The 24,681-nt window shown below is 44.9% G+C and overlaps 3 protein-coding genes across 6 annotated transcripts in view; all 3 read left to right on the forward strand.

The window, feature by feature from the left end:
- The window catches only part of LOC107393539 (uncharacterized), a 19,277-nt gene extending 15,154 nt beyond the window's left edge, over window positions 1–4,123 (forward strand). For 2 of the 3 annotated variants that reach the window (XM_015971981.3, XM_070552073.1), the window contains 2 exons: window positions 332–2,044; window positions 3,502–4,123. In XM_015971981.3, coding sequence (XP_015827467.3) covers window positions 332–2,044; window positions 3,502–3,836 — 2,048 coding nt within the window. In that variant the 3' untranslated portion in view covers window positions 3,837–4,123. The remainder of the gene's footprint in view (window positions 1–331; window positions 2,045–3,501) is intronic. The other variant, XM_015971990.3, reaches the window with a different exon arrangement.
- A 97-nt stretch (window positions 4,124–4,220) lies between these two features.
- timm10 (translocase of inner mitochondrial membrane 10 homolog (yeast)) lies at window positions 4,221–12,714 on the forward strand. The gene is made up of 2 exons (XM_054743906.2): window positions 4,221–4,469; window positions 11,762–12,714. Exons 1-2 carry the CDS (start codon window positions 4,399–4,401, stop codon window positions 11,955–11,957), a joined length of 267 nt encoding a protein of 88 aa, XP_054599881.1. The 5' UTR covers window positions 4,221–4,398; the 3' UTR covers window positions 11,958–12,714.
- A 90-nt stretch (window positions 12,715–12,804) lies between these two features.
- Window positions 12,805–23,583, forward strand: unc93b1 (unc-93 homolog B1, TLR signaling regulator). 2 transcript variants are annotated; one of them, XM_015972002.3, is made up of 13 exons: window positions 12,805–12,955; window positions 13,966–14,082; window positions 14,162–14,303; window positions 14,383–14,536; window positions 14,617–14,778; window positions 17,308–17,437; window positions 17,514–17,607; window positions 19,068–19,192; window positions 19,638–19,820; window positions 19,890–20,163; window positions 21,297–21,418; window positions 21,493–21,615; window positions 21,879–23,583. In XM_015972002.3, exons 2-13 carry the CDS (start codon window positions 13,966–13,968, stop codon window positions 22,086–22,088), a joined length of 1,836 nt encoding a protein of 611 aa, XP_015827488.1. In that variant the 5' UTR covers window positions 12,805–12,955; the 3' UTR covers window positions 22,089–23,583. The 2 variants fall into 2 exon arrangements, with proteins under 2 accessions (XP_015827488.1, XP_070408178.1); XM_070552077.1 differs by lacking the exon at window positions 12,805–12,955 and adding an exon at window positions 13,320–13,608.
- The last annotated feature ends 1,098 nt before the right edge of the window (window positions 23,584–24,681 follow it).

Genomic DNA, 24,681 nt, shown 5'->3' on the forward strand with positions numbered 1-24,681 from the left:
TTTGACGCCTTGGGTGTGAGAATGTGTTGGTTTAATGGTAACTGGATGGCTAATCCCACGTTCGCGACGTGGTTAGCACCGGTTTCAGGCAATAGCTGGAAATCATAGCTTAAACTTAATTTTAAAAATAGCTTAAATTTGGTCAAAGTGGCCTTAAAAAAGGTCTTAAAAAGTCTTAAATTTGGCTCCCTTAAGCCTGCAGATACCCTGGTTCACCCTTTTAGTACCGACTCGTCCTAGAACCTTTTCCTTCTAGCATCCCAGAACTCAGACCAGAGATTAAAAGCACTCATGATTTGCCCTGATGGTCTTCTTCCCATCTTCTCTTTAGTGGTCCATTACTGTATCGGAGCTCAGAACCAGAACCAGCCAAGCTGCACCGGTCTGTCAGCTCGGTCTGATCTACCAACGCAGCAGCAAAGCTCTGAGTTCAACTCGCCCGGTACTTTAACAGAGACGAGTCACGGCACAACCTTCCAGGGGAGCCAATCTTCTCCGTATCCTCAACCAGGATATGCTCTGACCTCGGATCCCCCTGGACTTCAGCAGCTGTCCTCCCAGAACAGTCAGAACATTCTGGGTTCATTAGCTCATGAAGCAGAGGCACAGTCCAGCCGGACTTCTCTGTCCTGCCTGAAGGACCTGAGGATTCCTCAGCCTCTCTCTCCACTAGAGCCTCGTAGTCCTGATGCCCAGCAGCGTCCCAGCAGGTCTCACAACCCTGAAAACGATGTCCGACCAGCTCTTCCTCAGCAACCCTGGCTCACCGAACCCCCCCGCTTATTGCAGCTCCCGATTAGCGTTCTGTCGGATAATAAAACCGGTCCTGTACCCCGCCGTGGAACCAGCAGCTGTGGCTCAGAGCTGCTGGACTGGAAACCAGAAAGCTGGGACTCTTGTGCAGAGTCGTCCACTGTGGGCGTTGTGGAGGACAGCGGGACAGAATCCGATCCAGGAGGTGGATCTGCCCCGCAGAAGAGACAAAGACAAAGACGGAGTGATGCTGCGGAAGGCTCTGAGATACCTAGGAAGAGAATTAGAAAGAGGAAGAATCTTCAGCAAGCCTCTGAGGATCTGGGGGCGGCGATCAAAAAGCTGAAAGTCTGTGAAGGAGCAACTGCGGTCTCCCCAGTGAGGTCATCATGCAGCGGCGTTCCGGTGGAGGAAAGTCAAGCGGCTTCCAAATCTTCCGACAAGCCGCGCACGTGTCCAAGAACAAAAATGGTCCCGGCGTGTGCGCAGGGGGAGCCCAGAGAGGTGGAGAGTCTCCGCGCTGAGCAGACTCGGATCCGGACCAGGAGCTTTGTGAAGATGATCCAAGAGAATATAAGCGACAAAATCCAGGAGAACTGTGTTTTAGTACCGGTGGTCTGCAGGGCTGTCATCAGAAAGGAGCAGGCTGTCATCAGAAAGGAGGAGACTGTCACGCTCCTGAAGAGAGGACGTGGAAGGCCGCGTAAGATAAGGCCCGTGGAGACGCCTTCAAACCGTGTTCCTGAGGAACCCGAGAGCATGAGCAGGGACAAAGTTCACGAGCAGCAAGCTGACGAGGAGTCATCAAAGGTGGAGGAGGATGGAGAAAGAAAGAAGAGAGGCAGAAAAGCAAGGAACCGAGCAAAGAACGCAGGAGCGGCTCATCCGAGGGAAGCGGGAAGTGCTGAGGGCTTGGAAAAGGCTGGAGAAGAGACACCCAGACAGTCATTGATGGCCACTCTGAAGAAGTTTCAATGCCTCATCAAACAGCAGCACTCAATGACAGTTAAGTCCACAGAAATTCAGGAAACAGACAAATTCATGAGAGAAGTCGAGAAAAGGGAGGATGGGTCGGATAAGGATGTAGAGATGGAAGATCGGGATCTTCCTGATGGGACTGTTGATGAAAACCACAACCAGTCTGTCGTCACATCAGCCGCTACTGATGCCAACAAACTGCATCAGGATGTCCCGAGGGATCCAGGCCCCGCAGCTTCTGATGGTGTCCAGGAGGACGATGGAGTCCAGGTGTCACCTGACAGGGAGCAGCTGCTTCAAAACCCAGTGGAAGGTAACGGAGAAGTCTAAAGGGAAGTTTTAAATCCAGATGTTGAAATATGCGTTTGTAAAGTCAGACGAGATTTACAATTGAACACTCAGGTCAGGTGCTTCCAAGAAACATCCAGTTATCCTGAGCTCTTATTGTGAAAACCACTGCCACCAGAGATGGCCGATTTATTTCACAAATACATATTTCAGCAGAATGTCTTAACTAGTTCACTTTTTACTGTGTGGGCGTCGGACGAGCCCCCACACCGTGAGAACAAACATCTCAGCTCTAACGCCGATCTTCATCCGCTTACGTCACACGTCACGTGATCAGGAAGCAGAACATCCATGTGTTAGGAGATCGTTTTGGGCCGCTGCTGTAAATAAAAGTGAGGCGCGAACCGGAAAAGCTTCTGCCGATCACAATTCAACAACGGATTATGAAAGAACGGATAATGCCCGAAACGCGCGGATTCTTCCTGATGTAAGAGGTGAGTCTGCTCTTTGTTTTGGTAGTTTTGGCGTCGACATCATGCTAGCGCGCAACGTTCTGTGACTCTTAAAAAAACAGTAAAAACGGTGAGAAACGCTGGCGACGAATGAGTTAATCAAGACGGGGTGTGACCTGCAAAACCGTCGGCTGATCTCTAAACATCGTTTGGTGTTCCTGGGGATTGGGGCGCCAGACGCAAACGAGCTAATTTAGGGCACAGGAGTATTTATTGCGTCTTTTAGGCCTAATTCAAAATTTCGAGGCGGATTGCTTATGCTTGAATGAGCAGCCAATCACAAACTAGCTCTGCCGTGTTAGACGTGATTGCTATGGAATTCTGCAGAAAAGTGTGAAAAAACTATTTTGAAATGAAAGCTGTCTGTGAAACGGACCTGAAATAATTAATTAAAGCACCGCAATAACAATTAGTAATTTTGGCTAAAAGTTACCTTTTAAAATAAGTTTTATATTAATAAGAACACAGAAATATTTCATAATAATGAGTTTAGATTTTTACACGACATTGTTATTTTTACCACATATTTGTTAGATTACATAGCCGTCTAGTGTTTATGTAGATTCCCAATATGTGATTTTTTATTTAATTTTGACCGCATTGGATTTCTATAGGAATTTATTGTTTAGTATTTATTTTATTTTCAACTTAAATGACAAAGAAACAGAGAAAACTTGATCTTTTTTGCATATTTTTAAGGGCAATAAGGGTGAGAATGTAAGGTAAAAACAATGAAATTATAATAAAAATGCATTAAGGTAATAATAATCGAAGGCTTTACTTTTTATTATTTGAAAAGGAAGTTTGTTTTTTTAGTTTTAACATGTTACAGTGAGATATAGGGTCTAAATGTGCTGACTTAGCAATCCATCAAATCAGAATAAAATTATAAATTTATTGTCTAATAATCACAGATTAAAGCCGAAAAACGCTCACTAATCTCTGTTCCTTATTTATTTTTCTTTGGCAGGAGGATCAGACGCCCTGCAGGTTCTGATCAAGGACAAAGGTACAACTTGCGCTGATACTAGCTCACCTGAAGCAGCCATTAAAGCCCACGACTGTAATGGTCAGAAAACAGGAACGCCTTCGCCAAAAGGTGATGTGACAGGCGTGACCGCAGGCTCTGATCTAGATGATGAAGAGGACGAGGAGGATGTTGACGTCCTGGTTTACTCCCCAGAACACGACTGTCTGACCCGAGCCTTTGAAGGTGAACTCTGCAACGCGTCCATGACTCCAGACAACGGGGAGGAGGAGGAGGACAGCAACGAGATCGACGTGACTGGAGTCGACACAGAGTGATGTTCACTCTCGTGCATCAGTTTTATACTTAGTTCAGCACTTTTATTAGTCTGTTTTTTTATTGTTTTGGGCCAGTCAGAATCATTCAACCCAATTTTGTTAAAAAAACACACAAAATATTTCATTTGAATTAAGAGGCAAAAAGAAAATTCTCACTGTTTTCCTTTGAAGATTTCATCCTAAGTTCAAAGCACCAATGAGTCGTTGGGGAGCTCTTACAGAAAGGATCAGTTCTTTGTTAATCGTGTTTATTTGTAAAATACACGACATTAAAACAGTTTTTCGTGTTTTTTGACTCGTTTTTCTGCGTGAAACCGCCACAGTGGGTACAGCGCAGGCCGCTAGAGGGCGCGCCACCCGAGACGGGACACCTTTTCATGGGTTTGAATCCAACTTTATCAAGACCGGAAGTGTATGAGCTGACAGTCCACACGTGTATTCAGCAGACTGAAGGTTACAGAAGGAGAAGCGGCTGTTTGTTGCTGGTTTATCCGTGTGAGAGGGTCATTGGGACGGCGTGGCTGCGGTAGAAGCCGGCTGAGAGAAGCACCGAGCGGCGGACATGGACCCCTTGAAGGCGCAGCAGCTGGCGGCGGAGCTGGAGGTGGAGATGATGGCTGACATGTACAACCGGTAAGTCCTTCAGCAGCTAAAATAATGCTGCTCTGGTGTCTGCACCATCAGGTATTAAATGTGGGTGGAAACCAGAGCTTCCCGCGTTGGTAAGGGCGGCGTAGGCTTTTCATAAGGGTTTCATTATTACGATCAAAGGTAATCCTGTCATTTAATGTTAACGTTCTTAACCCGATTTTAAAATACATTTTAGGTAAAAACCGCAGGTTGTTTAACCATAATACGTTAATTCATAACTTTTGAAGGTTCTGGATCATACTTGATTTTAGATAGCTCTCAGAACAGCCTCAGTTTGGAGAAACAAACTAAAAATGGTCACAATGCGGCCATCTACAATGTGTTTTAAATCCAGTGTTAAACATGTAATCGGTTAATGCAAATTCACTTCGATAACTTTAATAATGTCTAAAGCCTGATTCACGCTTCTCAGTGTGCGTCAGTGTGGAGACACTGCGGGAGAGCTCCGCAAGGACGGATGGAGTGAGCTCTCTTTTCTAAACATCCTTCAGTCCAGACGGACAACACAAGCTTGTGATTGGTCAGGACGCCGCTGTCGTCTACAGCGCCGCCATTGCGTCCTCAAAAACATAAAGATAGCCGAGGGTAAGAGCAGCTTGAAGAACACCTCGCGAAAAACTCTAAAAACATGAACGTTTAATTCTCCCTTGACTGGAGAAGTGAAAAGATGTGCAGCAAGCGTTTTATTTGTGGACGGAAATGACAGGAAACGTGGGTTTAGAGGTGGAGAGCGCATGAAGAGGTGGAGGAGGATGAGAGACAAATGTGTCTGTTAAAAAGTCTCTTAACACAATATAAACACATCATCTTGGACCGATACATGACAGGATACCACAGAACAGCGCTACGCCCTCTGGTGTCCTGCCGGGGAATTGCTTTGCAACGCTCTCCAGGAGACGGAGAAGTATGAGGGCCAAAGGCCGGGGACACACTGGCCGCGGAAACGCCGCGAAGCGCCGCGAAAATGGGACCGCCTTCATTCGGCGCCCTTGTTAAGCTATTCTATAGACCACATGGGCCGCCGAAGCGCCGCGAATCGGCGCGCGCCGGCGCTCCAGCCCGCGCCGTGCAGCGATCATTTCGGCGTTGGCTCTATTTTTTTCGCGAGCCGCGGGTGAATCGCGTCAATTCTGGCAGGAAGTCAAACGTAGACATAAGAGGCAGGCCGGTAAAGTTAACAAAATAAAGCATTTCAAAATAAAATTCCGCAATAGTCAAATGTGTTCGTAAACAGACACTGCAGAAAAACCACACGAACACACACACACACACATCGAACTTGTGTGCGTGTGTGACCACGTGAAGGGGGGAGTGGTTTTGGGTGTCTTTTCACCGGAGCAAACAGGACAGAGAGGCAGAAAGTCTGAGGCAAGCAGTTAGGATGGATGACTTTAAATTAATTATGGAAGTTGAGAAACACAAGGAGCTGTACGACCCCCGAAAAACATGATTATTTACGTACCCATGTCGGAAGAAACTGCTAGGATACAGCTGCAGAATTGGAGCGGGTTCCAAGAGATTCAACTGGCAGAAACAACTCATACCATAGGTTCACACACACACACACGCGCGCACAAACACTCAAACGTAGGAAAAGAGCTGAGAAAAGGCAGAGAGGAAATGGAGGACACCAAGTGTTTAAAAGAAAAACTACAGCTGAGCCGAGGCGCGCCTCGACTGGGGCGCGTCTGATCTGAACTGAGGAGCGGCGAGCAGCGGCCGAATTTCGTGAGCGATTCGCTTCTCGGCGCTTCGCGGCGCTTCCGCGGCCGGTGTGTCCCCGGCGAAACGCTTCCATTAATCCGTGCGCGTCTGTCCCTTGCGGAGCTGACGGAGAAGCATGACTCAGGCTTAAGATTTTATGGTGATTCTGATGTAAATGTCAAATGTGACCCAGAACTGCTGCTATTACATTTTTGAGTCACTGCTCACATTCAGACATGCTCCTTCAAGCTCAATGAATTCAGAGTCACCCACAGCAAAAATGTGCTCACAATCTTTATACAAGAACACATTTAATAAGATGGGGAACTGTCCCTTTAAAAAGGCTCCTCCCAGTCGTGTGGTTTACTCGTTTAACCAAAACATTAGCAGCAGGAATGGACTCATTCAGACGGCAGGATATGAAGCATTATTTCCTGATTTTTGGACATCTCTCCTCTGATTGGATAACAGAAATACGACTCTACCACTGACTGTTTGATCTGCAGCATTGATGTTTTTATCTCCACAAATAACACAAGCCTGAAGAAGTTCTGTGTGGTGGAGTTGCAGGTGGATTTTCATTAGAGGTGTCAAGAATTTTATTCAAAGAATATTTAAGAAATTGTTTAGAAAGTGTGTCTTACAGGTGAGTTTTACAGGTAAAGAAGCAGAGGCCGACCGATATGTTTTTTTTAAAGGCTGAAGCCGATATAGATTTTTAAAGGATTTTGTTGCTGATGGCCGATATCTAAAGTCAATTATTAGGTCTGTCTATCTGTCTGTCTGTCTGTCTGTCTGTCTGTCTGTCTGTCTGTCTGTCTGTCTATCTATCTATCTATCTATCTATCTATCTATCTATCTATCTATCTATCTATCTATCTATCTATCTATCTATCTATCTATCTATCTATCTATCTGTCTGTCTGTCTGTCTGTCTGTCTGTCTGTCTGTCTGTCTGTCTGTCTGTCTGTCTGTCTGTCTGTCTGTCTGTCTGTCTGTCTGTCTGTCTGTCTGTCTGTCTGTCTGTCTGTCTGTCTGTCTGTCTGTCTGTCGTAAATCCTCTAAATCTATCGTAAATCCTCTAATATTAGCCTGTATTTAATTAACTGCCGGGTATCATATTTTGGTCGGCGGAGGTGAATAATGGCCGGTTTTTTATTGTGGCCGGGTGGAATGCGGTAACAAGCAAGTACGGGGGGCGGTTGTTTCATCCGTCTCACTTTTGATTTGCCAGTGATAGTCCGCGAGGGTAACTTTAACCGTGCGGAGACGAAGAGGAGGCGAAAATTTGATGTCAAGTTCAAAAAGAACGTGCTGATTATGCTGCAGAACACTCTGGGGAGCAGTAGTAGGGGTTGTATGAACTAGTCGACTTCACGGCTCTATAGTGACTTTTTATGCCTGTCATCGACTAGTCGCTGTCACGTGATGATGACCGGCAAGATGCAGCCCTCGGAAAAGACAGCAGCCTGTTGTCAGCAGGTGACAAGCTCTTGCGCGTCGGGAGGCGACGCGCTGTGCCAGAGCGTCGGTACTGACACCCGCCGTAAAACGGACATTTGACCAAATTGCGACCTTTACCCTCTTGCAATTTAACCTTCCCCTCACCCCCATCCTAACCTTAACCAGCTTGTGCATGCAAAGCTCTGATTGTTGACGCGCTCCAGACATCTGCGTCCTGAGCACGGCCACAGTAACATTATCAAATCAGGTGTCGCCACCTCAAAAACTAATTTAACACGCGATCGTTCATGTCGGCTCATTTCCTTTTATGTTTTCTGTCTTTTATTCTTTTATTTGTGCCTGATGCGTTTCGCTGCTGTGGATCGGGGCGCATCACCTGTTTTGTCCTCCGGTGATGCACCTCACTGATGTGGCCGGCGAGCACTCCGCTGTTTTAGCGGTCGGTAGATCTTTTAGAACTGCAGTTCAAAGGTAACTCATGAGGTGAATATATATGTAGCCAGGTAGCAATTTTTCTTTAGGATTGAGAGGAGATGCAGGAAGATAATAAACAGGCAGGACAGAAAAATTATCAAATAAAAACAAGTTAGTTTTTGTACCTGGTGGTTGCAACAAACAGACACCATTGAAGGTAATCAGAAGTGAACAGAAAATGAAATCATTATTTTAATGTTTAGAGCAGCAGGAACTCCGAGAGGCTGCAGGCGCATCAGTGAGATTGCGGCCGCTGCGCAGGGGGAGGGGGGAGAGGGCTGAAGCAGAAACTACCGTTGTTAAAAGAAATGTGTGTAACTTTGAAAATGTGGGCGCAATTTTAATTGTCAAAAACTCCAACGAACCATTAGTTCATTTTGCTCAAATAGAAATTGAGGCCTGCCTGTAATTCTGGCCCTCCTTCCAATAAAGGCCTGGAGCTTGATGAGCTTGAGTCAAATACAGGCCCGGGCCTGTAATAGAGGATTTGCGGTATATATCTATAGATGTATATCTAGATATCTATATCTTTAGATATCTATATCTATCGATATAGATATCTAAATCTAAATCTATACATATAGATATCAATAGATATATAGATAGATATATCTAGATATAGATAGATATAGATATATATCGATATCTATATAGATATAGATATCGATAGATAGATCTATGTCTATATCTATCTAGATTAGGGCTGCAACAACGAATCGATAAATTTGATGAAAATCGATTACTAAAAGCGTTGGCAACGAATTGCGTCATCGATTCGTTGTGTCGCACAACTCTTCCAAAAGCGCCCCCCCCTTCCCGCCCGCCGTTGCGCGCAGACAGATCAGCGCGAGGGAGAGCCGGCAGATCAGCGCGAGGGAGAGCCAGCAGGTGTTTGGAAGAGGAACATGGCAGAAGCAGCGAGAGTCAAAAAAGTAAAAACTTTTTAAGTTTGGGAGCATTTTCAGTTAAATCAGGCGAAGACATTCGTTACCTGCAACGTTTAGGTCAGACGTAGCATGGCACGGGATGATGCAGCGTCTTAAACGCAAGCATGTTGGGATCATCAGCGAGGAAGGAGAGAACTCTGTGTCCGGGTAAATTAAAAACTTTTCAAAAGTTAATCATCCAAGTCCCGGATTATTACACAGGCTAGACATGCCCTAAGCTCGTAAAAAAGGAGTCTAAAGTCGTGAGCGCGACGCTTATTAGATGAGCGGGGGGGACTCGCGCTGCTGCGAACCGGTTCCGCCCAAGGCCGGATTAACTGGGCAATTGCCCAGGGCCCACGAACTCTAAAGGGCCCAGGGCACGAGCAAAATACTGTATCTATAATGTCCCGCTTTATGAGGACTATGGTGACCGTAGGTTCCGTTTTCCCCGGACGTGTCCACTTTTCACTCTCTGTCCGGGCGTCCGGACTGCGGGTTCTTGTATTGATGAAAATGTCCGGCTTTTCATCCAGGAGCAGGGATCGAATTATGGGGGAGCTGTATATCCTACACATCCAGGGGAACCGGAAAAAAGTTTTCTATATTATATTATTTTTGGACTCTTTTGAGCAGAGAGCGGCACAGCGCTGTTGTTGCGCAGCGATCCAGGCAGCTGCGTCCAGCGCACGGTCCATTCTCAAAGTGGCGCAACCAAAAAACTATAATTAGCACACGATCGTTCATGTCTGCACATGTTCTCTACTTTCTGTCTTATTTGTCCCTGCAGCGCTCTGCTACTGCGGAGCTCATCCCCTGTGCTGCGGTGATGTCACCTCACGCAGCATCGAAAACGCGCTCTGCGCTTTGCGGTCAGGAGATCCCTTTGATCTGCTCAGAAGTTACTGATGAGGTGAAAAAGTAAGAATCCAGGCAGCAGTTTTTCTGGAGAATTAAGAGGAGATGCAGGAAGATGAGAGACAGACAGGACAGGAAAATAGTTAAATAAAAACAAGAAAACAAAACAAAGTGTTGAAAAGTAAAATGTAGATAGATTTATCTCCACTACACATTTCTACCTGTATATAACAATAAGTTACACACATGTAATATTTATAAATTTGATACTATTCAGATCACCTTCAACACTCAGTCACACACCCAGGGCCATTTCAAGACATTTTGGGGGCCAAGGCAAACTGCCCCCCCCCCTCTCCCCCCCATAACTGGGCTCCCCAGAAGCCTCTGTGTAATTCATACCCTCTCCAGTAGTGTTAGTTATATGGTGTTTATAAAAGCCCCTCAGACATCACTGACACGTTCTAATATTATCAGATGAAAAACTAAATTATGAGACACGCTGTCTCATCTGCTGCTTTTCTAAACTTGCAAAAAGTAACAAAACCATTTGAAAGCCACTATTTGTGGATTCTCTGAAAGTTTCCATGGAGTGTGTGACAACTTATTTTTTCAGTCATTTTTGGAAATAGTGATCAATTTTGATTAATTCACAGCCTATGTTTAATTACATTTAAAAATTAGTTGTTTGACATCCCCAGTTATAATAAATGTCTACAGATGAGATCAAACAAAACAGATGAGAATTGCCCTTAAGCTGTTTAACTTGGACCAAGCATTTTAGGTCACAGATAGATGTAGCTTAGGGTCTCTGTCTATACACCTTATAAGACAATTTAGGTGATGGCATGTTGTTTTTCTGCTATTGAACTGTTTTCTAATAATGTTGTGTTAAATAAAGTGAAGGAAGGAGAGAAATAACATTTCCCTAGCAGTTTTTAAAAATTTCCCCATGTAATCCGATTAATCGATTAATCGTGTCGAGACCCCATCCGATTCATCGACTATCCAAATAATCGTTTGTTGCAGCCCTAATCTAGATATATCTATATCTATCTAGATAGATATAGATAGATATAGATATAAATGTTTTAGCAGCACATTGATGGTGAAAAATAACTGAACACTCACTGTATGCATTATAAATTAAATATCAATGTCAATAAGTCTCTTTAATATTTATTGAACCTTGAATATGAAACAAACTCAAAACACAAAAGGTCTGTTGGGTCCTTCGGGTCCTTTCTTCAGTCTAGTAGTGGCGGCAGTTGGCCACACAGGTGCCTGATAACAATTGTAAAAATAATTTTGGCTGACATAGAAAACATGGAATAAATCCTCTATAAAGAAGTGTCACCTGTTACAGACACCAGGGATGTTCTTAAAGGGGGAGAAAATATTGCTTTAAGCGCCTTGATCCTTCAGATCAGTTTGTTTTTGCTCTCGAGGCTCCCGGGTTCCCGTGAGGCTGCACGAGGGACTCGGTTCTGTTTGTGGTCGGAGCTCGAGGCTTCTGGACGTTTCTGTGTAATAAACCACCTGAAGGTCGGGTCAGATTTGTTCGCTGCTAAAGATCTCAAGAGTCCCACGTCCTCCCGAGGTCAGCGCCGGTTTCCTGGTTTAAAGAAAATCTGATCTACTGTCACAACCTCCAGCTTCTCTCACCTTTCGTGAAAGACCAACCCAACTCCAGCAGACGGAGCTGTAGAGTGTTAGACGTGAGGACAGGGATTCGTTTGACAAACTTCCTGTTTTGGATTCATGAGAAGATTCACTGACAGACCTTGTTCTCTCTCTCTCTCTCTCTCTCTCTCTCTCTCTCTCTCTCTCTCTCTCTCTCACACACAGAATGACAAACGCCTGCCACAGGAAGTGCGTCCCGCCACATTATAAGGAGGCGGAGCTGACGAAGGGCGAGTCTGTGTGCCTGGACCGCTGCGTGGCCAAATACCTGGACCTTCACGAGAGACTGGGACGCAAGCTCACGGAACTCTCGGTCCAGGATGAGGAGATGATGAGGAAGGCCGCCGTCGGGAGCGGGTAGACACCTGATGACGGAAACGAGTGCAGCGCCGTGGGAATAAAACGAGTCGGGATTAATTAAAACAAACTTTCGTCTTAACTGGTGTGGGTTAATGAGTAAACATTCAGCTAATGAACTGCATCCTTTTCTGCATCTGAGGATGATGAAGAGGGCGGCGTTGGGAGGGACCTGCTGCCAGTCTGGATCGGTTTCACACCCAGATCCGTCTCCAGCAGCAGAGGGTTCACTCCAGTAGAAAAGCCCGGAGCATGTTTGTTTTTAAACTGTCTAAATCCCACAAACGTTGTTGCTGTTGCTGTTAACCGGATTCTGCCCTCAGACGAGGGGTCCAGTGAGTTTAAAACCTGTAGTTTAGATCTTTGATTTGATGTAAAACTGCTTTATAAGTTTTCAGGACCAGTTATGAAGAGGATTTGTGTTCTAAAACAAGTAAAAAGTCTTTGATGCTATCGTTACATCGATTAGAGCTGTAATCCCGTCTGACGGTTCAGGTGTAAACGCGCGTTTGTACTGACAGTAACCCACTTTAGAAATGTTAGAACTGATCTCTGTTTCTCTAAGCTGAAGCCGTTCATGTTAAGAACACTTCAAATGATTTAAATTATCCTCTCAAACTTATGGATTATTTATCGAGTTTAAATGACTTAACGTTGTTTTTATATTGTGGATTATGTGTAGTTTTTTGTGGACCACATTCAGATTAAAAGATGGTAATGAGTAATAAAAACTAATAAAATCACAGTTTATCTTCCCATCAGCTGGCCGGGTCTCATTTGCTGTCAGCTGCAGGGGGAGGGGGCGGGGCTTCCTATAAGTGTGCCTGTGCCTTTAAGAGCAACAGCTCCAGAGGGGAAGTGAAACCTGGAAACTTTCGTTTCTCTCGTCAAACGTTTAGTTTCAACCTGCAGCTCGAGGGTGAAAAGGGGAACCAGGAGGAGGGAGTCTGCCCTCCAGGTGGACTCGGTCTCATTCTGCATGAAGCTGCGGCCACCGGCGCGGTAAGTTCAGCTTATTAAACCCTGACAGGCTCTTAAACGCACCAGTTTGCTTTGCTGCGGTGATAAAATCGGACAAACTGAGAACAGGTGAGGTTTAGACTCAGTGGAGATGGCTGATTCGGCAGCAGTAGCTCAGCGGGTTGACCAGTAATCGGAAGGTTGCGGGTTCGATCCCGGCTCCGGACAGAGAATGCTGCTGTTGTGTCCTTGGGCAAGACACTTAACCCACGTTGCCTGCTGGTGGTGGTCGGAGGGACCGGTGGCGCCTGTGCTCGGCAGCCTCGCCTCTGTCAGTGCGCCCCAGGGCAGCTGTGGCTACATCGTAGCTCATCACCATCAGTGTGTGTGTGTGAATGGATGAATGATGCACTGTAGCGTAAAGCGCTTTGGAGTCCTTACTTTGAGAGGCTCTATACAAGTGCGGGTCACGGTGGCATCATGAAACCTTTACAGTCAAACTGGTTTTAATCCACCTGAACTAAAATCCAAGGAAAGAAAAGCCTTTCAGTAAATCATCTAAACTTGTGACTTTTCAGAGACCTGTAATGAAGTCAGCACTTCCTCAGAAAACAGAAGAACTAAATGACTTTCAGCACACAAACACTCAGTTTGAAGAAGTTCCTCGCGCTTCACTCGTGCCTCAAACATCAAATGTAAATATTTAAAACGTGTTTTATTAGATCCATTCAGAAGACATCCACGTTCTTACAGGTGCTGGAAATCCTTGAAAGTGCTTGAATTTTATGTAAAGTGCTTAAACCTTAACAAAAACTGTATTTTCATCAGCTGTTCTTCTGGATCACGTGTCTCAAACACGACTACACCAGCACACACCAAAGTAGATAAGAAGCCACTGACAGATTATCATCTAACATACATGATATGGATGGATGATAATCCTAATCTGTGCTGTTTTTTTATTTTATTTTTTAGAATATTTAATAAGGTTCTGAGGAAATTCCGCTGGATCTGATTCCTGCAGTAACCTTCTGCCTGCTTTTTGCCACCAGATGGAGGCAATAGAGGAGGAGCGAACCGTGGATGATTGTGGTGTGGTCGTAGCGCCCCCTAACGGTGGCATGAACGAACTGCTGGATGTGGGACAAGAGGACAACATGCAGGGCCAGGTGAGCTCAGCAGCTCCACGGAGCATCCTGCAAGTTGTTTTTAATGCGTTGCTGATGTGGTGATGGGTTTTTTTCTCAGATGGAGGAGTTTCTGGGCCCGCAGGCTCAGTACAACGAGGAGGAAGAGGAGAGGAAATATTACAGGAGGAAGAGGCTGGGCGTCATCAAGAATGTTGTAGCCAGCAGCTTTGGAGCCATGATCGTTTATGGGGTTTATATGGGTGGGTTTTATCAGAGGGAAGTCCCAAAAACATTAAAACGAAACACTTTCTGAGTCGTTATTCGGTGTTTTTGTTGCAGGTTTACTGCAAATGCAGCTGATCCTCCATTATGACATGACCTACCGCGAGGTCAAGTACAGCAACCTCGGCCTTGAGGACATCGACCGGAAGATGCTGATGGGCATCAACGTCACCCCGATCATCGGCTTCCTCTACACCCCCGTCCTCATCAGGTACAGCCACACCTGAGTCCAGGTCAGGCTTTTAATCTAAAAACCTCTCCGATGCTGCAGCTCTTCTTCCTTCTGTTCAGGTTTCTCGGTACCAAATGGATGATGTTCCTAGCTTCTGGGATCTACGCACTCTTTGTTTCAACTAACTACTGGGAACGCTACTACACTCTGGTTCCATCGGCCGTAGCCATCGGCGTGGCCATCGTGCCGCTGTGGGCCTCACTGGGGAATTACATCACAAGGTGAGAAACAGGAAAACCTAAAAGGTCAGTTCACTGTGGGAAACGTATCTCAGATTATTGGTTATATCTGTTTACAAAGAAAGCAGCAGAAAAAGATACAAATAATCCCGTCAAACTAGATTTTCACTGGTTTTTGTTCTAGTTCTGTTCTGGTTTGTCAACTCATTCCACGCAGGTGCCGCGAGTTCACAAAACCACAGGATTTAGCAAGTTCATGCTACAACAATCAAAGAGAAAGATGGCAGCATGTCTGGTTTATCTTCTGTTCTTTTTACCGTCGCTGAGGAGGTTATTGGCATTGCTGATCTGATTATTTTACAGTTAAGCAATGAGAAATCTGCACCTGTCTTTTATTTTGAAAGTAGCTGAATATTTGACACCGCTGCCATGTGTGACTTCCTGTCTGGCCCGATCTGAACTGTTGATATTGGTGAGTTTAGGAAATGTAGCGCATGAATTCAGCAGAGCACTGCAACACAACACCGTGCACTTGGTGGAAACAAACCCGTCCACTTTAATGGCGGCTGTTAGTGGCGTAGTGCGCTTCGGAGACGTTACGCACCGCTTAAGCCTGAGTCATGCTTCTCCGTCTCCTGGAGAGAGTTGCAAAGCAATTCCCCGCCAGGACAGCAGAGGGCGTAGCGCTGTTCTGTGGTATCCTGTCATGTATCGGTCCAAGATGGTGTGTTTATATTGTGTTTTTTGTATATAAGATACTTTTTAACAGACATACTTGTCTCTCATTCTTCTCCACCTCTTCATGCGCTCTCCACCTCTAAACCCACGTTTCCTGTCATTTCCGTCCACAAATAAAACGCTTGCTGCGCATCTTTTCACTCCTCCAGTCACGGAAGAATTAAGCGTTTGAGTTTTAGAGTTTTTTTCACGAGGTGTTCTTCAAGCTTCTCCGTGTCTGCCGCTAGTTTTTCTCTGCTCTCTTTATGTTTTTGAGGGCGCAATGGCGGCGGTGTAGACGACAGCGGCATCCTAACCAATCACAAGCTTGCGTTCTCCGTCTCAACTGACGGATGTTTAGTAAAGAGAGATCGACTCGGTCCTCGCAGAGCTCTCCGGCAGGAACGCAAAGACGTTGCGTGTCTCCGCACTGACGCAGACGCAGAAGCGTGAATCAGGCTTTATCCATCCAGAGGGAAGCTGGGGTGAGACCTCTCCTAGCAGCTGATGTTACCTCCTTGTGGACAAAACCACATCAAACCACTTCTTGCCTTAAAGCATCCAGAAGGAGCATCAGGATTAGCGCCTTCATCACAAACATGACATATCTAATCCTTCACGTGTCTGCTGCCCTCTGATGGAGAATTAGCATGTTTGTTTATTTATTACTGTTCTATAACTACATTATAAGATGAACATTAATATTATATAGGCCAGTTGTTAAATTAACAGCAGATAATAAAAGGTTAAATTAAAAAGTTTCAAGAGTTGTTTGAGGCCGACTCCGTTTAAAACTGCCGTTACAGCTGACGTACAAACGCTGAGCCAATCATCCCTGAAGATGGTCAGTTGAAAACAGATTACGCAACGCCTTGTGAGATTATGAGATCATGCATAATGTTTTCCTCATTTTCAGTTCAGAGATTGACCAGAATAGCTAAAACTTTGAGTTTTTTCTCAATCTTTGTTCTAAACTCTGCAGCAAAGGCAGCAGGTGATTTGCATCCCTTTAAAGAACTCTTAAGTTACCTTGCAACAGCAGGCCATGCTAACAAAAGTATACTGTTATTTACAGGTACTTAAAGAGCAAGTCGCCCCCAAATCAACTTTTTTTCCTGATAAACTATATAAATGCGTGTCTAATCGTGCTGCAGACACGTGTAGTCAGTAGTTTTGCACTTAAGTGCATTTTAGTTAAAATTTTAATTTTCTGCCTAAAACTGTCAGTGTCGTGCCGTTGTCAGGTAAAAACTCTGCACTTGAATTTAAATCTGCCATCACTATTGGCTAAGAGGAACCCTAGAGCGTTAGCTGGTACCATATGATGTCACAATGTCGTTGTGAGCCTGTGTGTGTGTGTGTATTTGTTAGCAGCTCCGCCCTCTCGGTCTGCTAGGCAACAGCATTTGTTGCCTTTTCAAACAGGAAGTGGGAGTGGAGTAATACTCTGGTAGGGGGTGACTTGTTCTTTAAAGAACTCTGTTACCTAGCAACAGCAGGCCATGTTAACAAAAAAAATACATGTATTTACAAGTACTTAAAAAGTCCCTAATATCACTCTAATATAATGCAGACTTGTTTTAAATGAACTAATAAAGCTTCGCTAAAACGATTGCTGACGCCCTTTCAAGATAAAACCGACATATCACGACTTCATGTGAGATTAATAGTATAGAAAATCCCTTATGATGGTTTTTATGGTTTTTTATGATGTTATTGACTTATAATTCATTGTAGCTTGTTGTTAGTTCAAGTAGAAAATGTGATTTTTTTTTTACTCTCAGTTATCGATACTTGAGTTAAAGTTTAGGACATGTCGTCTTAAACGAATCCAAACCTTCTCTACTCCTGCAGGATGGCGCAGCAGTATTATGAGTACGCCAACTACAGAGAGGAGCACGTCCAGGAGCAGAAGAAGCTCCCAAAAGGAGCGTGCCACAACTACATCATCGTCTTCCAGTCGCTTTTCTACGTCATCTTCAATGTGAGTGTAACTGTATGCGCTTGTGGTTTCAGTCCTCCGCGCTCCGTCTGTAAAACGTTTTTGTCTTTGACATCAGCTGAGTTTCGTCTTCGCCGAGCTGCCCATGCGTCTCGTCCTCCACCACCACCTGCACGAGAACAAGCACATTCTGGCCAACGTGAAAATATGTGGTAACGATGCGTCACTTCTACTGATAAATGACACACATGCATGAGGTTCGGTCTGCAACGGAGGATAAAGTAGAGTTTAATCCTAAAAATACGTCAGTTTTGTTTTTTATTCATTATATTAAAAAAAACTCCTTTACATTTTAACAAATTTACTAATTAATAATAATAATAATACATTTTTACACGTAGGTTCTTAAAGTAAACCCTTAAACTATTGAGCTAAACAACAGAAAATATGAGTGTGTCAGAATAAAACGTTAGCCCTTATATTTATTAGGACCCCTTTTGACCCACATTGGAAAAAAAAATTGCAAAACTCATCTCAAAACTTTTCCCTTGTTGTTGTCATTAAAGGGTTAAACCCTCATCTATTGAAAAACATTAGTCAGAAATGAGATTTATCTTGATTTAACAGTTTATTGGATATTTATCCATCTTACGAGTTTTCAGTTGTAATAACTGGCCCTTGCTTCCTGTAGTACTCAGCTGCTCCACTAGAGGGAGAACATGTGCACACATTCAATGGAAGTCCTAGTAAATGAAACGTTTGGCGTTTCAGTTTGGTCTCATTCAGGGTTTCTTCGTTTTTCTGCAGATTGTCGTTTTCAACTTTTCTTTGTTGGTTTATAAGCAGAAAAGCAGAAGATCGGGTTCCATCCTGCTGGGTTTAAACCTCTAGGTTTGTGCAGCGCTGTGGTCTCACACTGCCAGAGTTTATTCACGCACCATAACTGGGAGTTTTAGTAGCTCACTTCAGCTGTAAGAGTTTTATGCAGGTTTATTTTAACCTTTAAAAGTCAGATTTCCTGACTGAATCTGTGCCCTAAAGCTTCTGATTGAACTTGTGAACATGTGCGCTTCAGGTCGCTGGTGTTCCACAGAGTTAGCTCCGGTTGTAGCTAGGTTGCTACCTCCGTTAGCTTAGCTCCCACCTCCGCGTTAGCTTCGGGTTAGCTTGTAGCTAGTTGATCCCAGCCTTACAGCTCCACCTCTCTTCCCTTTCGTGGAATTGTCTGGGCTTGACGGAACCTGTGACACGGTCAAAATGGCGGTGGTGGCCACCTCCCATTTTTCCTCAAAAACTTGTTATTGCGGTCCCAATAACACAGAAACCCATTGTCCATATGTCGATGGTGAAAACCGAGGCGAGCACAGCTTCAGTTTCAGCTCTAAGGTGTCCGTTTGTGTTTGCAGACTTCAAACATCAACAAATAAATCCTATTAAAGCTGATTATCCGCCAGTCTCTTCATACAGACGCAGTGAAATGAAATTTAAAGGAAAATTGAGGCCAGAAAAGTCTGAAAACCTAAAATTAAAACCAAAAGGAGGATGGAGAGCGTTCAGGAAGTTTGCAGCGGCAGTTTTCATCTCATGTGCCCTTTAAGGACACTCGGTTCAACCCAGACTGAACTTTTCCCCTTTCTCCTCCGCGGATCTTTCCGGATGTTTTTTTCCTCAGGAGCAGCGATCTCCGGGGTCATCCCCGGCTTCAACACCACCGTGCTGACCAACCTGCCCCGCTCCATGCTGCTCATCCAGGTGGAGAGCGTCCTCATGGGCTTCGCCTTCCTCTCCATGATCATCGTAAGATCTTTGAAACACAAAACCAGCTATTTATTTAGTTTGTGTGCAGTTTTCCCTCTTCTGTGAATCTTAACGGGAAAAGGTCAGATTTTAGAGATGACAACACAAAGGAGGAAGGAGCCCCTTTTCTGGCTCCTCTGAGGGCGGATACAGGTTTGACAGACCCGAGTTTTCAGGCATTTTTCCATTAAATCTGGTTTTATTTGAGAAATTCCGATCTCCTTGGAAACTAGACCCGAGAACTAACCGGGACCGTCATTCCTGCTGCTGTCTGTGGCCCAGGAAGGCACAAAGCTTGCTAATAAGTCTGAGATGGGTTTGCTAGCGAGGTGGGAAGTCAGTGGAAGGGAAATAAAATAAAATACGAAGGAACGCTGACTTGTGTCTATGGAGTTCTAATCTGAATAATCAGGAATGGCTGGATCTCTGCTTGCTGTTCCCACAGTTCCTTGTGCTGTGTGGCCCTGCCTACCGCCCAACCGAGGAGATCGATCTTCGCAGCATCGGCTGGGGAAACATCTTTCAGCTCCCGTTCAAACACCTGAGGGACTACCGCCTGCGACTGCTCTGCCCGTTTTTCATCTACAGTGGATTTGAAGTTATTTTCGCAGTCAGCGGATTCTCTCTGGTACCCTTCGGTTGCACAAACGTTCTGTTGGTTAAAATAGAGACGGGAACGCTGATTTGTCCTCCACAGTCGTACGGCGTCTGCATCCTGGGCCTGAAGTCCCTCTGGCTCCTGATAGTTGTCTACGGCCTCTCCTCCTCCGTATTCTCCCTCCTCTCTCTCTGCCTCCTACGCCTCCCTCGGTGGCTGGCTCTGATCGGGGGCGCTGTAGTGCACGGGGTGCTGCTGGTGGTCTTGATGGTGCTGTCTGTGAAACCCAGTTCCCCCGATCAGCTGGGCCCTCTGCTGGTAATCACCGCGCTGTGGGGCCTGGGCAGCGCCCTGAACAAGACCGGGATCAGCAGTAAGTGTCGCCCACCACCAAGATCGACCTAAAAACGGCTTCTACACGCCCCACAGGTACAAGCGGAAACGACAGGAATCATAAGGATGAGATACACGAAGCAGTACAAGTGATAATGCTGCAGAAATTCATAATTTTATACTTAGCAGCAGCACTGCAGGTGCTTTCCATGTCCAAAATGTGCGTAAGTCAGGTCCTTAGTCAAAGTTGCGCACATTTTTCCGCTACATTTTTTTTAATAAATCCCAAAGTTTGCGTGGAAAGTTTCTTACGCAGTTTTCCGACCCCGTTTTGTGCGTAAGCAAGCTTGATAAACGAGGCCCTGGATAAAAACATTTAGACTTATTTTAAAATAGTTTTATGGTCGACACCAAACTTGATCCTCAAGCTTTTTGCACAAAATCCCTCTCATGTGAAGCAATTTTACCAGATTTATTCCTGACTGTTTCAGTACCTTCCAGAATGAGTTGTTTCAGGGCTCTGTCAATTTAAGAAAAAGAAAAGAAAAAAAAAAAAAACGCTGGAGCTGGCCACACCCACCCATCCCCCGCTCAGGCTGCTATAGGCCAAGAAGCTCGGATTGCTGAAAGGGGCTCAGAGTAGAGCTGCTGCTCCATCTTGGAGAAGTGAGAGATTATTCTAAGCTAATTTAATAGTTTGTGACATCACAAATGGGGACTTCTTGAAATGGCTTGTTTTAGGCTCATAATTCCTAAAACTAAACCCTGATGGATGGACGGGTATTTTTCAGAACACGTCTCTGGTCCCAGTCCCTGATAAAGTAACAGTTAAGCAGATATTTAGTCATCACTCCTCTGATTGGTTAACAGCAACACGACTCTACCGCTGGCTCTGTTTGCTCTGCAACGTAGATGTTTTATCTCCACTAATAACACAAGCCTGGAGGAGTTCTGCTGTGTGGTGGAGTTGCTAATGCTAATGGTTAGCTTCTGCTAGCTCAGACATTCTCTGCTGTTTCCTGGACGCTAAACCAACAACAGCCTTCCCCGACGTGAGCCTAGACGGGTGAGTCCATGGATGTTACTGACAGTGTGACGTAGATCTGTCAGGATTTTCTATCCTAGAGTTTCATCGTCTGTTGGCACTGGAACAGCTTTTGTCTTGTGCTCCAGCTGTTGTCGGTATGCTGTACGCTGAGGAGAAGGAACGTCTAGACTTCGTCTACACCATCTATCATTGGTGGCAAGCCATCGCCATCTTTATCGTCTACCTCTGGTCTCGAATGCCAATGCGGGTAAAGTCCTGGTGTTTAGTTTAGAGGATGCAAAGTCTGTTTGTGTCTTTTGTTTACTTGTTTTTGTCCACCAGGCCAAGCTGTCCATCCTGTTAGCCACGTTGCTGCTAGCCTGTTACTGTTACTGGGTGATGGAGCGCCGCGTGGCACGAAAAGTTCAGCACAGGATACCTCGAATCCCTCGGCCTCGACACAAGGTGACCAATCAGCTTTTACAAATCCAATTGTCCACTTTAGTCACATAAACACACATTTAAAGAAATTCTGTCATTTTGATTTGATGTTTATATTAACTAAGAAGTGGATAGTTGTTAAAAAAACTACATTTCTTAATTTATTTTATCTAAAACAATTAAAACACTTTGCTGTTTACTTTGAACTTTACAACTAAAATAAATTATCTGCGCAAACTCAGCTGAGACTGAGAAAAGCAGGTTTAAAGTTCATATTTGGCCTCCAGGTGAAAGGTTACTGCTATCTGGAAGAGGACAACTCGGATGAGTCGGACGAGTCTGATGACGAGGGGGACCAGGCGGAGGATGATGATCAGGTTGTGGAGGAGATGGGTGAGGAAGGGGGCCAAGATCCCGGCGCCGAGGCAGCCGAGTCACCCAGAGCCCGGAGGAGAGGGGTCGAAGGTCAGCAGCACAGATGGGAGGACGCAGAGTAGAGGGAGGAGAGGGAGAACAGAGGAGAGAGCAGGAAGGCGGTAAACAGATGGGAGGAATGCTGGAGATTAGGAAAGTAAAGATGAGCTGTTTTCTTTGGTTTGTCCAATCAAAACAAACATGATCTGAATTTAATCTGAAGCTAAAATTAGCTTTTTTTGTTTGTTATTTTTGGTCCAAAAACAAGAACTGAGAAGCCGACGCATGCATGGATGCACAAGTAGATGGTTACATCCAAGCTAAAGAGCAAGTCACCCCCAAATCAACTTTATTTTTCTGATAAACTATATAAATGTGTGTCTAATCGTGCTGCAGACACGTGTAGTCAATAGTTTAGCACTTTAGTGCATTTTAGTTGAAATGTGAATTTTCTGCCTAAAACTGTCAGTGTCGTGCCGTTGTCAGGTAAAAACTCTGCACTGCATTTGAATTTAAATCTGCCATCGCTATTGGCTAAGAGGTACCCTAGAACGTTAGCTGGTACCATATGATGTCACAATGTCATTGTGAGCCTGTGTGTGTATTTGTTAGCAGCTCTGCCCTCTTGGTCTGCTAGGCAACAGCATTTGTTGCATTTTTCAAACAGGAAGTGGGAGTGGAGTAATACTCTGGTAGGGGGTGACTTGCTCTTTAAGAGTCTCAATTCACATTTTTGCATAAAAATATTTTTTTTTTTTACCATTTATTTAATTCAAGTCTCTTTTTTTAGTGTTATTGAGTTATTTGTCCCCTGGGTTCGACATTTGGCCTTTTCCTGCTCGGTGGACATCAGTTGCTGTTGCTGAGCTGCGTTTCAGCGATTTTCAGGACTGAGGCTTTAAATTTTAACCTCAATTTTCAACTTTAAAATAGGATGAATTGAAATCTGAGCCTCTGAGGGAAAGTTTAATTTTGAAGCATATTTTCATGCCAAACAAAAACAAACCTTCACTTAAAAACTTTCTGAACAAAGTCCAAACGAGCTTTCTGTTGCTGTTTACGTCTCAAGTCCGATCCTAAATCCTGCTGCTTTTATTTGCCCGTTTTTCCATCTCGTTTACTCAGCCTGCCTGTAATTGGTCGTGTTGTTTTGCTTCAGCCGAGCTCTCGTCTGCAACAAAAGAGGAGAAACATGAGAAATAGATTTCCCCGTTTGAATCCCAACACCAGCTTCAATTCAACAAAGCTTTTTTTCAGCGTTGCTGGATGTGAAATGTTGTTTTCCTGCATCAGTTCTTTCTCCTGCATTTGAGACGTTTATCAGAAACGCGTGAAGTACAGATGAGGATGCAGAAACTGAATGTATGTTTGAACGTGTGAAGGTCAGTCATTTACAGCTGATTCATGACCAGCTCATGTGGTCATAAATCTGGATTATTGTTGGACAAACCTGTGGAGGAAGTTACGACCTAGATTATATATTTTTTGTGGTAAATATGATTAAATGTTTTTTTATTTGCTTTTAAAACATTTTTATCTTCATGTACCCCCATAATAAATAAATTTTCATTATTCCCATTAGGTGTTGTTGTTGTTTATTCTTTATATCATCATCATCATGTATTTTATTGTTGCTTTCTCATGCAGAACCCCGCCACAGTGTTTTATTGCTTCATGCATGCATTTTCCTGCCTCAGCGGCAGATCCTCTGCTGGTCTGCCCAGCAGCGGCAGACGCCTGGATGGGAAATAGTGACCCGCACCTCCACCATTCAGGTAGTCTCGAGTCCGAGTGCGACATGTCAGCGTGTACCTGTGGTCTCGGGGTCTGCAGCCCTTCGGCTTAGATGTGCCTGTTTCAGGACCCGGCAGAACCACATCAGAGGAGAGCTCAACACAGCAGGATGTGGAGTCTTACTTCCTGATGTGTGGACGTCTCTCCTCTGATTGGCTAACAGCAACACGACTCTACCACTTACTCTGTTTGCTCTGCAACGTTGATGTTTTATCTCCACAAACAACACAAGCCTGGAGGAGTTCTGCTGTGTGGTGGAGTTGCTAATGCTAATGGTTAGCTTCTACTAGCTGAGACGTTCTCTGCTGTTTCCTGGACGCTAAACCAACAACAGCCTTCCCCGTCGTGAGTCCAGATGGGTGAGTCCAGGCCCGGCCCAAACAAAATTGGAGCCCTAGGCAAGATTATAGGTGGCGCCCCGTTCCACTGCAGTAAATTCCACCGCGACTGTACATACTCACAAAAAACCACGTAGCTTTGTCTTAAACGTTCTTTTTATTTAAAAAAGCCATTTGCACATTCAGAATACGTAGAAATATAAACATTTTGAACTGAATTGATAAAATAAAACAATACGTAGACGCCTGGATGGGGAATAGTGACCCGCACCTCCACCATTCAGGTAGTCTCGCGTCCGAGTGCGTGAAGCGACTTTGCATGTCAGCGTGTACCTGAGGTCTCGGGGTCTGCAGCCCTTCGGCTTAGATGTGCCTGTTTCAGGACCCGGCAGAACCACATCAGAGGAGAGCTCAACACAGCAGGATGTGGAGTCTCACAGTGGTGGAGGCTCAGGCAGGCTGTGTACAACAAACTACTGCCAGCTGCTCCCTCTCTGTTGGACTTTGGTACTGCATGTTACTTCCGCAATTTAGATCCGGGGCT

This window comes from Nothobranchius furzeri, chromosome 6, assembly GCF_043380555.1.
Source record: "Nothobranchius furzeri strain GRZ-AD chromosome 6, NfurGRZ-RIMD1, whole genome shotgun sequence".
In the NCBI taxonomy this organism is placed as follows: domain Eukaryota; kingdom Metazoa; phylum Chordata; class Actinopteri; order Cyprinodontiformes; family Nothobranchiidae; genus Nothobranchius; species Nothobranchius furzeri.